General features: G+C 39.4%; 1 protein-coding gene across 15 annotated transcripts in view; it reads left to right on the top strand.

The window, feature by feature from the left end:
* LOC127844105 (histidine-rich glycoprotein-like) overlaps nt 1–14,608 on the top strand; it is a 61,711-nt gene that overhangs the window by 15,865 nt on the left and 31,238 nt on the right. For 10 of the 15 annotated variants that reach the window (XM_052374102.1, XM_052374100.1, XM_052374101.1 and 7 more), the window contains exon 1: nt 4,805–7,280. In XM_052374102.1, coding sequence (XP_052230062.1) covers nt 7,262–7,280 — 19 coding nt within the window. In that variant the 5' untranslated portion in view covers nt 4,805–7,261. Of the gene's footprint in view, nt 1–4,062; nt 4,119–4,437; nt 7,281–14,608 lie in introns of those variants that run through there. The other 5 variants (XM_052374110.1, XM_052374112.1, XM_052374111.1 and 2 more) reach the window with 1 other exon arrangement.

Below are 14,608 nucleotides of genomic sequence, written 5' to 3' on the forward strand. Positions count from 1 at the left end.
GTACTAATTTTCGTGGATTTCGTTGTTCCGCTGAACCACGAATTCAAGTACCAACGATTATTTTTACATTTTTTATCCGAAATCGGTCCTTTCGGAATGTCATTGCCGACATTCTCTACTGTTTTCGGTTATCTGAGATATTTGATTGCGATATGCTAGGTAATACAATACGTTGTTTTCTTGATAAGTGTTTGGGTAATAATACTTTCTAAATCAAACACGGAATTTAAACTGTACATCAACGATTCTTCTCTTTTACGTGACGTCGTCAAATTAACAGTTAGCAGATTTATCACATATGTCAATTAGTGCCAATTAAAGTTAAAAGAGACATAACGGTTTTCACACCTGTATTTTGGGGACCTTATTACTCAATTATTACTACTAGGGGACCGATTTCGCTCTTATCGACAATTATCGGCAACACGTTCATGCTTCAGTGCACATTAATCACAAGCATTGGTGTCAGCACACATTAGCACATTATTCTACGTTATTACTCTGGTTGTTTAATTTGATTTTAATTTAAGTTATTATGACTGTCAATCTTCCCCGAGAATTTGAAATCCACGAAATTACGTGTCAACGAATTTGTTGTTTTTTATTAAACCACGAAATTTCATACCGACGAACTTCTATACGTTTACAGTAACAGGAGTTGTCCAGCTATGATAGCACCGCGGTAACTAACCGTGAGATGTCTAGTTATCAGAATCCCACTTGTTACAGCCAGCAGGAGTTGTCCAGCTATGATAGCACCACAGTAAACAGCCGTTAGGTGTCTAGTTATCGGAATCCCACTGGTAACAGCCAGCAGGAGTTGTCCAGCTTTGATAGCACCGCAGTAAACAGCTGTGAGGTGTCTAGTTATCGGAATCCCACTGGTAACAGCCAGCAGGAGTTGACCAGCTATGATAGCAGTTTGTAAAGCCTTTGTTCCCCAAGCGTCGGTTGTTGCAGCCGGACCATGTGGTGGTAACAGGCATGCCGATACTGTTTGATGTTGCTGATGTCGCATCAAGCGTCCTCATCCCGCTCAAGTCGCTAGGTTTGCCCTTGGAAAGGCTCGGTAGAGAGTACCATCTAGTCCATGTAGTCCTGTTTCTGTTTCATTAGAGGCCCCTTCCACGGCCCATTTGTCAGGTACCCACCAGAGCGCGGTTGACGGTCACGAAGTGCAGGCGATATCCAGTGAAACTCCCATGGAGGCGACGCACCCCCACCCTGTCCCTAACAATCTTCCTGTTCTGAGTAACACCCTTACCAAGTGGGACCGGGATGTCCTGACAAGGCTGCCAAAATCTCGGGCTATATGATGTGAAGAGCAATTGGTTTGTATTTAAAGTAGCGATATCATGGAATACCTATATCGGTATTCGAATACTCGCACATCCATTCAATAGAATATTCGAATATTCGCATTAAACAGTTGGAATGTATTACCTTCTGTTTTCTGCAATGTATAACAGGGACGTATTCAAATTGTTTGCATTAGTCCCTGATTATAACCATTTGCCGATTACTTAGAAGGTTGTTGCTTTTGTTATCTTTGCTATAGAGTAATCTTATTGTTGTGAACTGAATATATGACCGACACTCAAATGGGATACAAATAAAAGCATGAAAACAAGTCATAGAATTGTAATCATTTACATTTGAATTTTCCATAAATTTAATAATGGCGATAACATGTCTGTGTGTATAAAAAGTATCATTTCAAAGGGTAATGCAAAATTCATCGCAAATAATTTTAGCGATGACTGCATATTTTTTGTTCAAACACACATTTAAATCATTTGTCAACTTTGACTACTTAAAACATTTAATGACTGTTCAAACTGTGATCACATCATTTTTACTATTGTTCGCTAGTCATTTTAAGGCCCTAATTGGCAGCAAATTGACAAACAAGTTGACGCCCTTTCTTTGGGTGTGTATATTGCGACTGCACAATTGATGCTGATAATAGCACGTTATGAGCTTGACACGACAAGCGTCTTATCAAACATGTTAATCCCTTTTGATTTCGGTTGGCAATTAGTTGTAATTGTTGTTGTAATTAGTAAGCAACTTGCGGGTAATTAATTAAAAAGCACAAAATCGATTGAAATAGTAAACTTGCGAATACTCGAATGCCAACTCTGTCATTGGAATACTGACGATTCAATCGAATATTCTATTCGATTATTAAAATAGTTTTGCCATCCCTAATTTAAAGCAAAACTTGAGCGGTACGCCAAGATTAATGGCTGGTTGGAAGCGATAGGCTGACTGTCTGGGCTGGTGCCTCACAGGTTACAAAGGCGGTTGACTTTTAGGCATTGCTCAATGAACGGAGAGGGACGGTACCGTACGATGAGCTTATTCAGCGGCTGCAGGAGCGCTTTGGCGCCAGGGAGCTACCTGTCACTGTGGAAGGGTTCCATGTTGCCCATTAGGAAGTAGGCGAGTCCCTAGACGATCGGTCAGATCGGGCGCTAACGCTGTCAACCACTTTGTGTCGTGATATGCCCTACACATACGCCGCTGAGCAGGCAGTGGCGAAGTTTTTTCAGGGTTTGCTTGACAAGGAGGTCGACAAGCATGCAGTTACCCACATCGATGGTGGATGCAATGCACCATAGGATGAAAATATATAGCCATGTTCAGTCCGCTTGCGCAGCGGCTCCAATGGATCCCCAAGAGGATGAGCAAGAAGAATCGAGGTGGGTTCACAAGGTGAAAAAGGCACCCACTCCAGATGTGGTCAGTGGTATGGAGGTCGACAAATTAACCCAGGTGGTTGAGCAGCTGCTGGATGCTGTGGAGCTATTGTCCAACTCTTTTGGAAGTTTGGGTGTTGATCCTTGTGACGGTCTTTGAACGTGGACTGGTCCTGGTCCTAATGCTAACAAAATTGGAGCCGGAAACAGGCGAAACAATGGTTACCATATTGGGAACCAATGTTCAAATTTCCTTAGGGATCGAAGCGAGATGAAATGGCTCCAATTGGGGAGAGTAATGGCGGGACATATCGTGTCTTACGTGTGGTGGTTTGGGACATTCCCAGCGTACTTGTGTAACCAATTTATATTTTTATATGTGCAAAAGAACCAATGCTTTTATACCTTCACAATTAATAATTTTAGATTAAGTGATGCTTAAATCTCATATATAATCTAGTATTATAAAAAAGTATTAAATTAAAGAAAAAAACGTAATAATAATATAATAGTCTTAACTTTGGCATGGTTTTAAAAAGGTGCATCAAAAATCTGATCTTGTAAGTATAATATGAAATGTATGAGTTTGAAAATAAATCAAGATGTTGTACAAAACCTTTTAAACCATTTTTCAAGATAAACTGATGATGTCATCAACATTATGACATCACATTGAGTTGACTTGAGACTGTATTGCAAGAACAAATACCATGAAGATCAATAAAATGTCTGTGCAATAATGCAGTAAGTTGACTTACTACTGTATTGCAGGAATTTTTATTTTCAGAATGAGATAAGACTATATTGCATTATAGACATATACACTATTTGCTTTCAGAATAAAGCAAAACTTTTTCTTGTAGTGATGTAAAACATGCTAACAGGTATAAAAATGCAAAAAAGTCAATTTTGTAAAAATATGCAGTTAAGACAGTCTTGCAGGCAGCCCTCGATCTGTGGTGTGAATCAAATGATTCTCTCCTCTTTCAGTGTGCCAGATGCTGTATTATTCATGATTATCTCCCTTACATATGTCAAATGAATCAAATAATATATGAAGGCTACCATCATCAGAACCATAATTTAGTCCAAAATGCTATGCTTCTTGCTTGACTGGGATGAATTCCAGAATCCATTTTAATGGATCTGCAATATAATCATGGGTTTATGATTTTAAATGAAATAATTACCTACCCTTCCTGTGTGAGTTCTAATGTATATAACATAATTTACACTCTGGTATACGTGGTGTGAATCAAATGATTCCCTCCCCTTTCAGTGTGCCTGCTGCTGTATTATTCATGATTATCTCCCTTACACATGTACAATGACGTGAATCCAATGCTTTCTCCCCTTTAAGTGTGAGTGCTGCAATGCAGAGGCAGATGGACCAGTGGGAGAGAGAGGCTAGTAGTAGTAAGAATTCATAGTTAAGTATTCTATTACATGGTAGATACAAAAAAAAATTATTGTGAAATCTATGTGAATTATTTGGTTATCAGTGTTTAAACAATGACTGTACTCTGTAGGTTGATGCAAACGAAAACCACTATTAGTGTGCAAGCCAGAAATGTGTACAGGGGCACCTATTGTTTATGCACTTATTATGTAAAATACTAAACAAACTATTCTATCTTTTATTAAATATTTAATGTTTGCCTGCCATATATTTTTCCATTTTATAAACATTAAGTTTAATATTTCTTTTCATAAATATGAAAATTGCATGTTTTAGGTCAGATTCCTTTGACAAAACCTGGGTCTGCATCTAATCCATTGATGCAGTCCAGTGTGGTTGCTAAGCAGCAAGTCCATTGGTGTGCCCCCAAGCACTGCCTCCAGTCTAGTGTGGTTGATAGACCAGTTGTCATGCCAACCCAGCCTGCACTGCAGTCATCTGTGAGTGCCTGGACCACCCCTGTCCAGAGGATTATACCTGGCCCTTCACCGGTTGCCAGATGGGGCCCCAGCTCTTACCCACAACCCTCTGGAAGGTGTACGGTTGCTAGGAAATGGCCACTGGAGGAAAATGAGAATGAGGCTGCTCCAGCAGCCAAGATTCACATTAACAAGAACCACCCAAGGTTCAGACACTTGTTCCAGTAAACAAGTATGGGTGGAGGATAAGTATGGTTTTTATTATTTACAAAAAAAGAAAAATGAAGCACATGCTTCACCAAAAAAAGTACAAAAAATATATATGAAGCAACGCTTCGCCAAAAAAAGTAAAAAAAACACAAAAATACAAAAAAAAAGATGTAGTGTAGGTTTTGTAGTGTAGTTATGTAGTTATCCTATAAAAACTGTATTGTAAAGTAGTTTACTGTTTGTTTCATGTTCCTTCTTTGTTCAACCATGCACAGCATGTTCATGGTTAGCTATTGGGATACCGTGATTTCTGTATGTGGTTGCATCAATGTATCTGTAGATTGTTTTCCGTCTTTTTCTCATAAACCTCCAAATTTGATAGAAATTCAGAGATATGTTGCTCAGGTGGGAAATTTTCAATGAGTTCCAATCAAGTGCCTATTATGGTTACCAGAGCACCAATAGATACAACATTTAAAGAAACAAATCTCCCCTGTAACTACTAGCTTGATTTTTATTAAGATATTGTTATGATATTTTGTATGTTGTATGCTGGTATCTTACATGCAGACCGGGATTAGCATTTCCTTTGGGACCATTTGGATTCAGGTCAAAGTCACTGTTACTTAAAATAAAAAAATAAGTTTTCTGCTTTAGTTTGTATGGAAGAACAAGGCAGAAAATTTATATGTAGCTTACATGTAGACCATGTTTGGGATTGAACAATTTTTTAATTAAATTTAAATATTGAAAACGTGGTTTTGTGTCATTGCCATGTTTCTTGTTAATATAGACTATTGGCACTCTCACATTCGTCCAACCAGAGCTTTGTTGCTCAGTATTTTTCATCAGGTGGTAGTCCTCTATAAAGTTTGTTGAAATCATGCAGATTGGTCGAAAACTGGCACACATTTGCACACAGGGGTCACATTTGCACACAGGGGTCACAAACTGGCAATGCACCAGGGGTCACATTTGTGTCACATGACTGTCGCTAAGTCTATTACTAGCAACCTATCAGAGAATAGGTCAGATACCTTATCTCAATATATGGCAATCCTAGTATTTTTCAAAAACAAACATGACAGGTAACCAATGTCAGATGGAAAAAGTAAAGGAAAGTTAGGTCAAGCTAATTGTTTGTCATGATTTCTCTTTAAACCTCACGCCATATGCAAGTAGTGTTGCCATGATCGCAACATCTTGATGAATTATAATTCAATTTTTTGTCTCATAAACATTTACTTTGTTTAACAAACAACCTCTACAATGTTATCATTCCTACTGCCTTTCGGCACCTCATGAACCTGAAAAACTCGTAACTTTATGTTTCCTCAGGCAAATATCTTCTTTGTACAATAAACAATTTCTTCACCACGTTAACAATCCTGCTACACTCACTAATGCCTCAAGAATAAAGTAAAGTTCAGGTGATCTACGTCATTAGGTATTTTGCATATGTCATGAACTATATAAGTAACAGAAACTTTGAAACCTACAAACACTTTTTGGAATTTGGAAAAAGATTCATGATTGAATGAAGGAACTTTCAATAATCTTGTAGAATATGCGTAGATTTGATCTTCAGCATCTAAAAATATGTGAAATAGAAAGAACGACAATATCTTTTATTAATGTACCTACGTTATAAGCAAAGGACCTGTGCGACAATTCCCGGACTTTTTAGTCTGTTTAGTTAACACCGTAGTAACGTTTTCCATATATAAAAAATGCTCACCCTTCCAACTTTAAGCGCCCAGTGGGACGAGGGATAGAAAGAGAAAGTCACATGCTTGAGTACATTTCAACCCATGCGCATTGCATGCTTTTTTCGCATAAAAAACAGTGGAGCGATACAGGGCCACCATGGCCCTCTTGTTTGAAATGTTGGCATTATCACTTAGGTCAAAAAGGTGGTAATAAGTAAATGTAACTTTAAAGTTTGTTTGAAGAGTTTTTGAAAAATGTATACTCAATTAAAGGTATAAATTTGAGATAACAGTATCCTCTTTGGTACTAAGACCTAAAAAGGCAGTAAATTTACATGTTCTTATTTATGTATGCTAATGAAATTTTGTGTGTATGCTTGCTTGTTATTCATAAAGATCATTCTGAAGATCACAGTTTGTATATCTATAATATTTTCACAATAACGAATGTTAGTCTTAATTGACTCACAGTGATGGCCACTATTTTGATATTTGGCAATGAGGCTTTACAATTCTATAAAATGTTTGTTTTATTAAAAAAAATTACAACATTTAAAATGAAAGGCACACATTTTCTTCCCCAGTCCAGATCTATTTCAGTTCTTCATGTGTACTGATTAACTTTCATCCAGGCCATCCAGTAAAGCCTCCTAATGGTGCCAAGCTTGACAAGGACACCAGCTCCAGCAGTGAGTAGCAAGACAAGCTTGAAGGTCCCAAGCCCTTAGAAAAGCAGAGGGGGGAGGAACATATGCAATTGAGATGACATCCACAATGTTAAGTATGTTGCATGTTTGTAGATGTGAAGATTTTTTTTCCTAAGCCTGTGATTAACCATGTTTGGCCAGTTTGAGATTTCAAAACATTGCGAACTTTTTTAAAATTCACATGTGCATACCATGCTCTGGCTGAAATTTTGTGGTGGTGTTTTGTCCGTCTTGAAGCGTTCTTCAACTTTTTATTCAAACAACATCATATGGCATTTTACGTTTTAACAAAATGCATTCGGTATACGAATTGTGTTGAATCTTTGGGGTCAACTTATTCATATCTAAACAATTTTTATTAATTATATTGCATAAGTTACGTCCTGTAATGGTACTGTACAAAGTGTATTCAGATCATGCCCTTGCTATTCAAACTGGCCATGCCTGTGGGTCAATTGGTTAATATTGGCACTGCTAGCAAAAAAAAAATCTTAAAATCAGGCAAGTACTGTAGGGCAAAATGGGCAATTATTTATGTTTATCCAATCTGATTTGTAAAGTGATTTGAACATAATAAACATACCAGTAAACCTATAAAATATAACAGTATAAGAACCTTATCTATCACAATGTTGTCATCAAAACAGAACTAAATCACCATGATGTAATCAAAATAGAACTCCATCACCATGCTGTCATCACAGCAAAACTCAATCACCATGCCGCCATCACAACAGGAATTTTTTTGTCACCATTCAGTCATCACAACAGGACACCTTCATCATGCAGTCATCACAACAAGACTCCATCATCATGCCGCCATCACAACAGGAATCCGTCGACATTCAGTCATCACCACAGGACACCTTCACAATGCAGTCATCATATAATACTTAATCAACAAACAGCCATCTCAATCAATCTTTATCATCATGAAGTTATCACAATAGGTCTCAATTACCATGCAGTTATCACAATATGACTCCATCACCATGCAGTAGTCACAAAAAGACTCCATCACCATGAAGTCATCACAATATGACTCCATCACCATGAAGTCATCACAGTAGGAATTCATCACCATGCAATTGTAACAAAAGGACTTCATCACCATGCAGTTATCACAACATGACGTCATCACCAAGCATAAATCACAACGGAACTCCAACACCATGCAGTTATCACAACTAGACTTTATCACCATGTAGTCATCAGCAAAGGACATCATCACCATGCAGTCATCACAACATGACTTCATCACCATGCAGTCATCACAACATGACTTCATCACCATGCAGTCATCACAACATGACTTCATCACCATGCAGTCATCACAACATGACTTCATCACCAACAGAACTCCATTACCATGCAGTTATCACAACCAGACTTCATCACCATGCAGTCATCAGAATAGGACTCCATCACCATGCAGTTATCACAAAAGGACTCCATCACTGTGTAGTCATCACAACAGGACTTTATTCCCATGCAGTCACCACAACTGGACCTCATCACCATTTTCTTGCAGTCAACACAACAGACCTTGATTGCCATGCAGTCATCACAAAAGGACTCCATCACTATGCAGTAATCACAAAGGCATTCCATTACCAGGCAGTCAACACAACAGGACACTGTCATCATGCAGTCCTCACAACAGATCTACATCACCATGCAGTAATCACAACATGACTCCACCACCATGCAGTTATCACAACATGACTCCATCACCATGCAGTCATAACAATAGGACTCCATCGCCATGCTCTCTTCAAAACAGGACTCCATCACCATGCAGTCATCACAACCGGATTAATTTCACCATGCAGTCATCTCAATAGCACTTGCTGACCAGCATATTAGGACTCCATCACCATGCAGTCCTCACAAAAGAACTCCATCACCATGCAGTCTCAAGTGTATCACCATGCAGTCATCACAATAGAACTCCATTCCCATGCAGTCAAAAATACAGGACTCCATCCCCATTCCCATGCAGTCATCTCAATAGGACTTGCTCACCATGCAGTCAGCATAATTGGACTTTATTGCCATGCAGTCAACACAACTGGACTTCTTCACCATGCAGTCATCATCACAGGACTTTAACAACATCTAGAAGTTAATGACATGTAGCAATCACTATATGACTCTATCAACATACAGTTATCATCATAGGACTCCCTCACCTCACAGTCATCACAACAGTGCTTCATCACCAAGCAGTCATCACAACAGGACACCATCACTGTGCAGTCATCACAAAAGGACTCCATCACTTTGGAATGACCACAATATGACTCCATCACCATGCAGTCATAATAACAGGACTCCCATCACCATACAGTCATCACAGCTGGACTCCATGCCATGCAATCATCACAACAGAACTGGATCACCATGCAGTAATCATAACAGGACTCCAACACCATGCAGTCATCACAACAGGACCACATCACAGTGCAGCCTTCACAACAGGACTCAATCACCATGAAGTCATCACAACAGGACTCCATCACTATGCAGTAATAACAATTTGACTATCACCATGAAGTCATCTCAACAGGGCACCATCATCATGAAGTCATCACAAAAAGTATCCATCACCATGCAGTCATCACACATGGACTTTATCATCATGCAGTCATCATTATAGGAATCAATCACTATGTTGTTATCACAAATGAACTCTATTATCATCAAGACATAACAACAGTACTCCATCACCATGCAGTAATCACAAAAGAACGTAATTTTCATGCAGTCAACACAACAGAAATTAATCACTATGCAGTCATCACAAAAGCACTCCATCACAATGCAGAAATTACAAAAGCACAAGGCAGTCAACACAACAGATCTCCATCACAATGCAGTAATCACAACAGGACTCAATCACCATGCAATAATGACAACAGGACTCTATCACCATGAAGTCATAACAACATAACTCCATCACCGTGTAGTAAGAAAATAGGGCTAATTCACCATGCATTAATCAGATTAGACTCCATCACCATGCAGTAATCACAATAGGACTTCATCATCATGCAGTCCTCACATAAGAATTCCATCACTGTGAAGTCATCTCAACAGGACTTTATTGCCATGCTGTCACCACAACTGGACGTCATCACCATGCAGTAATCACAATAGAACTTAATTGCCATGCAGTTATCACAATAGGACTTCATCACCTTGCAGTCATCACAACAGTACTACATCACCAAGCAGTCATCACAAGAGGACTCCATCACCATGCAGTCATCACAATAGGACTCCATCACCTTGCAGTTGTCACAACAGTACTACATCACCAAGCAGTCATCACAAGAGGTATCCATCACCATGCAGTCATCACAATAGGACTCCATCACCATGCAGTTATCACAATAGGACTCCATCACCTTGTGGTCATCACAACAGTACTACATCACCAAGCAGTCATCACAAGAGGACTCCATCACCATGCAGTCATCACAATAGGTATCCATCACCATGGAGTGACCACAATATGACTCACCATGCTGTCATCACAACAGGACTACATCACAATGCAGTCATCACAACAGGACTCCCTCACCATGCAGTCATCACAATAGGACTCCATCACCATGCACTCATCACAATAGGACCCCTTCACCATGCAGTGACCACAATATGACTCCATCACAATGCAGTCATCACCACAGGACTACATAACCATGCAGTTATCACAAAATGACTCAATCACCATGCAGTCATCAAAATAGAACTCCATCACCATGCAGTGACCACAATAAGACTCCATCACCATGCCGTCGTCACAACAGGACTACATCACCATGCAGTCATCACAAAAGGATTCCATCACCATGCGGTCATCACAATAGGACTATCACCATACAGTAATATTAATTTGACCCTATCACCATGCAATCATCTCAACAGGACTCCATCATCATGAAGTAATCACAAAAGGTATCAATCACCACGCAGTCATTACAAATGGACTTTATCACGATGCAGTCAGTATTATAGGTATCAATCACCATGTAGTTATCACAACTGAACTCTATCACCATTTAATCATAACTACAGTACTCCATCATCATGCAGTAATCACAAAAGAACTCCTTTTACATGCAGTCAACACAACAGAACTTTATGGCCATGAAGTCATCACAAAAGAACTGGCATCACTATGCAGTAACCAGAAAAGCACTCCGTTACAAGGCAGTCAACATAACAGGAATTTGTCGCCATGTTGTCCTCACAAAAGATCTCCATCACCATGCAGTCATAAGAACAGAACTTTATCATTATGAAGTCATCAAAATAGGGCTCTATCACAAGGCAGTCATCAAAATAAGACTCCATCACCATGAAATCAACACAACAGGACTGTTTTGCCATGAAGTCTTTACAACAGGACTTCCTCACCATGCAATCATTACAATAGGACTCCATCACAATGCAGTCAAAACAACAGGACTCCATCAACATGCAGTTTTGACAATAGGACTCCATTATAATGCAGTCATCACAACAGAAGTGTATCACAATGCAGTCATCACAACAGAAGTGTATCACCTTGCAGTCATCACAAAAGGACTCCATCACCATGCAATTAAAACAATAGGATTCCATCACCATGCAGTTTTGACAATAGGAGTCCATCATAATGCAGTCATCACAACAGAAGTGTATCACAATGCAGTCATCACAACAGAAGTGTATCACCTTGCAGTCATCACAACAGGACTCCATCACCATACAGTCATTAAAATAGGACTCCATCACCATGCAGTCATCAGAATAGGACTCCATCTACATGAGTCATCACAACAGGACTCCATCACCATGCAGTCATCACAACATGATTTTGTTGCCACCAAGTCATCGCAATAGGACTTATCACCCCGCAGTAATATGAATTTGACCCTGTAACCATGCAATCATCTCAACAGGACTCCTTCATCATGAAGTCATCACAAAGGGTATCCCTCACCATGCAGTCATCACAAATGGACTTTATTACCATGCGGTCATCTTTATGGGAATCAATTACCATGTAGTTATCACAAATGAACTCGTATTACCATTAAGTCATAACTACAGTACTCCATCATCATCCTGTAATCACAAAAGAACAACATTCGCATGCAGTTAACACAGTAGAACTTAATGGCCATGAAGTCATTACAACATGACCCCATCACTATGCAGTAATTACAAAAGCACTCCTTTACCGAAAGTCAACACAACAGGACCTAGTTGCCATGCAGTCCTCACAACAGATCTCCTCAATGCAGTAATTACAACAGGACTCCATCACCATGAAGTAATCACAACAGGACTCCATCCCCATACAATCATTACAAAATAACTTCATCATTATGCAGTCATCAAAATAGGGCTTTATCACCATGCATTCAGCATAATAGGAATCCATCACCATGAATTCATACAATCATAACAACATAACTCCATCACCATGCAGTCATCAAAATAGGGCTTTATCACCATGCAGTCAGCATAATAGGAATCCATCACCATGCAGTCATAACAACATAACTCCATCACCATGCAGTCATCAAAATAGGGCTCCATCACCATGCAGTCATCAAAATGTGGCTCCATGACCATGAATTCATCACAATAGGACTCCATCATTATGCAGTGGACTCCACCACCATAAAGTCATCACAACTGGACTTAATTGCCATGCTGTCACCACAAATGGACTTTATCATCATACAGTCATCACCACAGACCGATAATGCCATGCAGTTATCACAATAGGACTCCATTACATTGAAGTAATCACAACAGTACTACATAACCAAGAAGTAATCACAAGGGGACTCCATCACCATGCCGTCATCACAAGAGGACTACATCACCTTGCAGTGACCACAATATGACTCCTTCACCATGCTGTCATAAGAATATTCCATCACCATGCAGTCATCACAACAGGACTCAATCACCATGAAGTAATCACAATAGGGCTCCATCATCATGAAGTCGTCACAACTGGACTCTATGACCATGAAGTCATCACAAAAGGACTCCATCAACATGCAGTCATCACAATAGGACTCCATCATCATGAAGTCATCACAAAAGGACTCCATCACCATGAAGTAATCTCAATAGGGCTCCATCATCATGAAGTCGTCACAACTGGACTCTATTACCATGCAGTCATCACAAAAGGACTCCATTAACATGCAGTCATCACAATAAGACTCCATCATCAAGAAGTAATCACAATACGACTCCATCACCATGAATCACAAATGCATTTTATCACCATGAAGTCATTCTTACAGGAATGAATCACCACGTAGTTATCACAAATGAATTCTATCACCATTAAGTCATAACTACATTCTCCATCATCATGAAGTAATTACAAAAGAACTCCTTTTCCATGCAGTCAATGCAACAGCACTTTATGGCCATGAAGTCATCACAACTCACATCACTCTGCAGTAATCAGAAAAGCTCTCCATAACAAGGCAGTCAACACACCAAAAATTTGTTGCCATGTTGTCCTCACAAAAGATGTCCATCACCATGCAGTAATTACAACAGGATCCATAACCATGCAGTCATCACAAAAGGACTCTATCCCCATACAGTAATATCAATTTGACTCTATGACCATGCAGTCATCTCTTATCACCATTTAGTCATAACTACAGCACTCCATCATCTTGTAGTTATCACGAAAGAACTCCTTTTCTATGCAGTCTACATAACAGACTTTAATGGCCATGAACTCATCACAAAAGGACTCCCATCACTCCGCAGTAATCAGAAAAGCACTCCATCACAAGGCAGTCAACACAACAGGAATTTGTCACCATTTTGTCCTCACAAAAGATCTCCATCACTATGCAGTAATTACAACAGGAATCCATCACCATGAGGCCATAACAACAGAACTCCATCAGTATGCAGTCATCCAAATAAGGCTTCATCACCATGCAGACATCAGAATAGAACTACATCACCATGCAGTTATCACTATTGGACTCCATCACCTTGCAGTTCTCACAAGAGTACTACATCACCAAGCAGTCATCACAACAGGACTCCATCACCATTAAGTCATCTCAGCAGGACTCCATCAACATGGAGTCATCACAATAGGACTCAATCACCATGCAGTAATAATTATTTGACTCTATCACCATTATGTCATCTCAACAGGACTCCATCATCATGAAGTCATCACAAAAGGTATCCATCACCATGCAGTCATCCCAATAGGACTCAATCACATGTAGTCATCACAATAGGACTCCGTCACCATGCAGTCATCTTAATAGGACTTTGTCACCATGCAGTTATCACAACAGGACTCTACTACCACCCAGTCATCACAATGGGACTCCATTACCATGCA

This window comes from Dreissena polymorpha, chromosome 9 (genome assembly GCF_020536995.1).
Source record: "Dreissena polymorpha isolate Duluth1 chromosome 9, UMN_Dpol_1.0, whole genome shotgun sequence".
NCBI classification, from domain to species: domain Eukaryota; kingdom Metazoa; phylum Mollusca; class Bivalvia; order Myida; family Dreissenidae; genus Dreissena; species Dreissena polymorpha.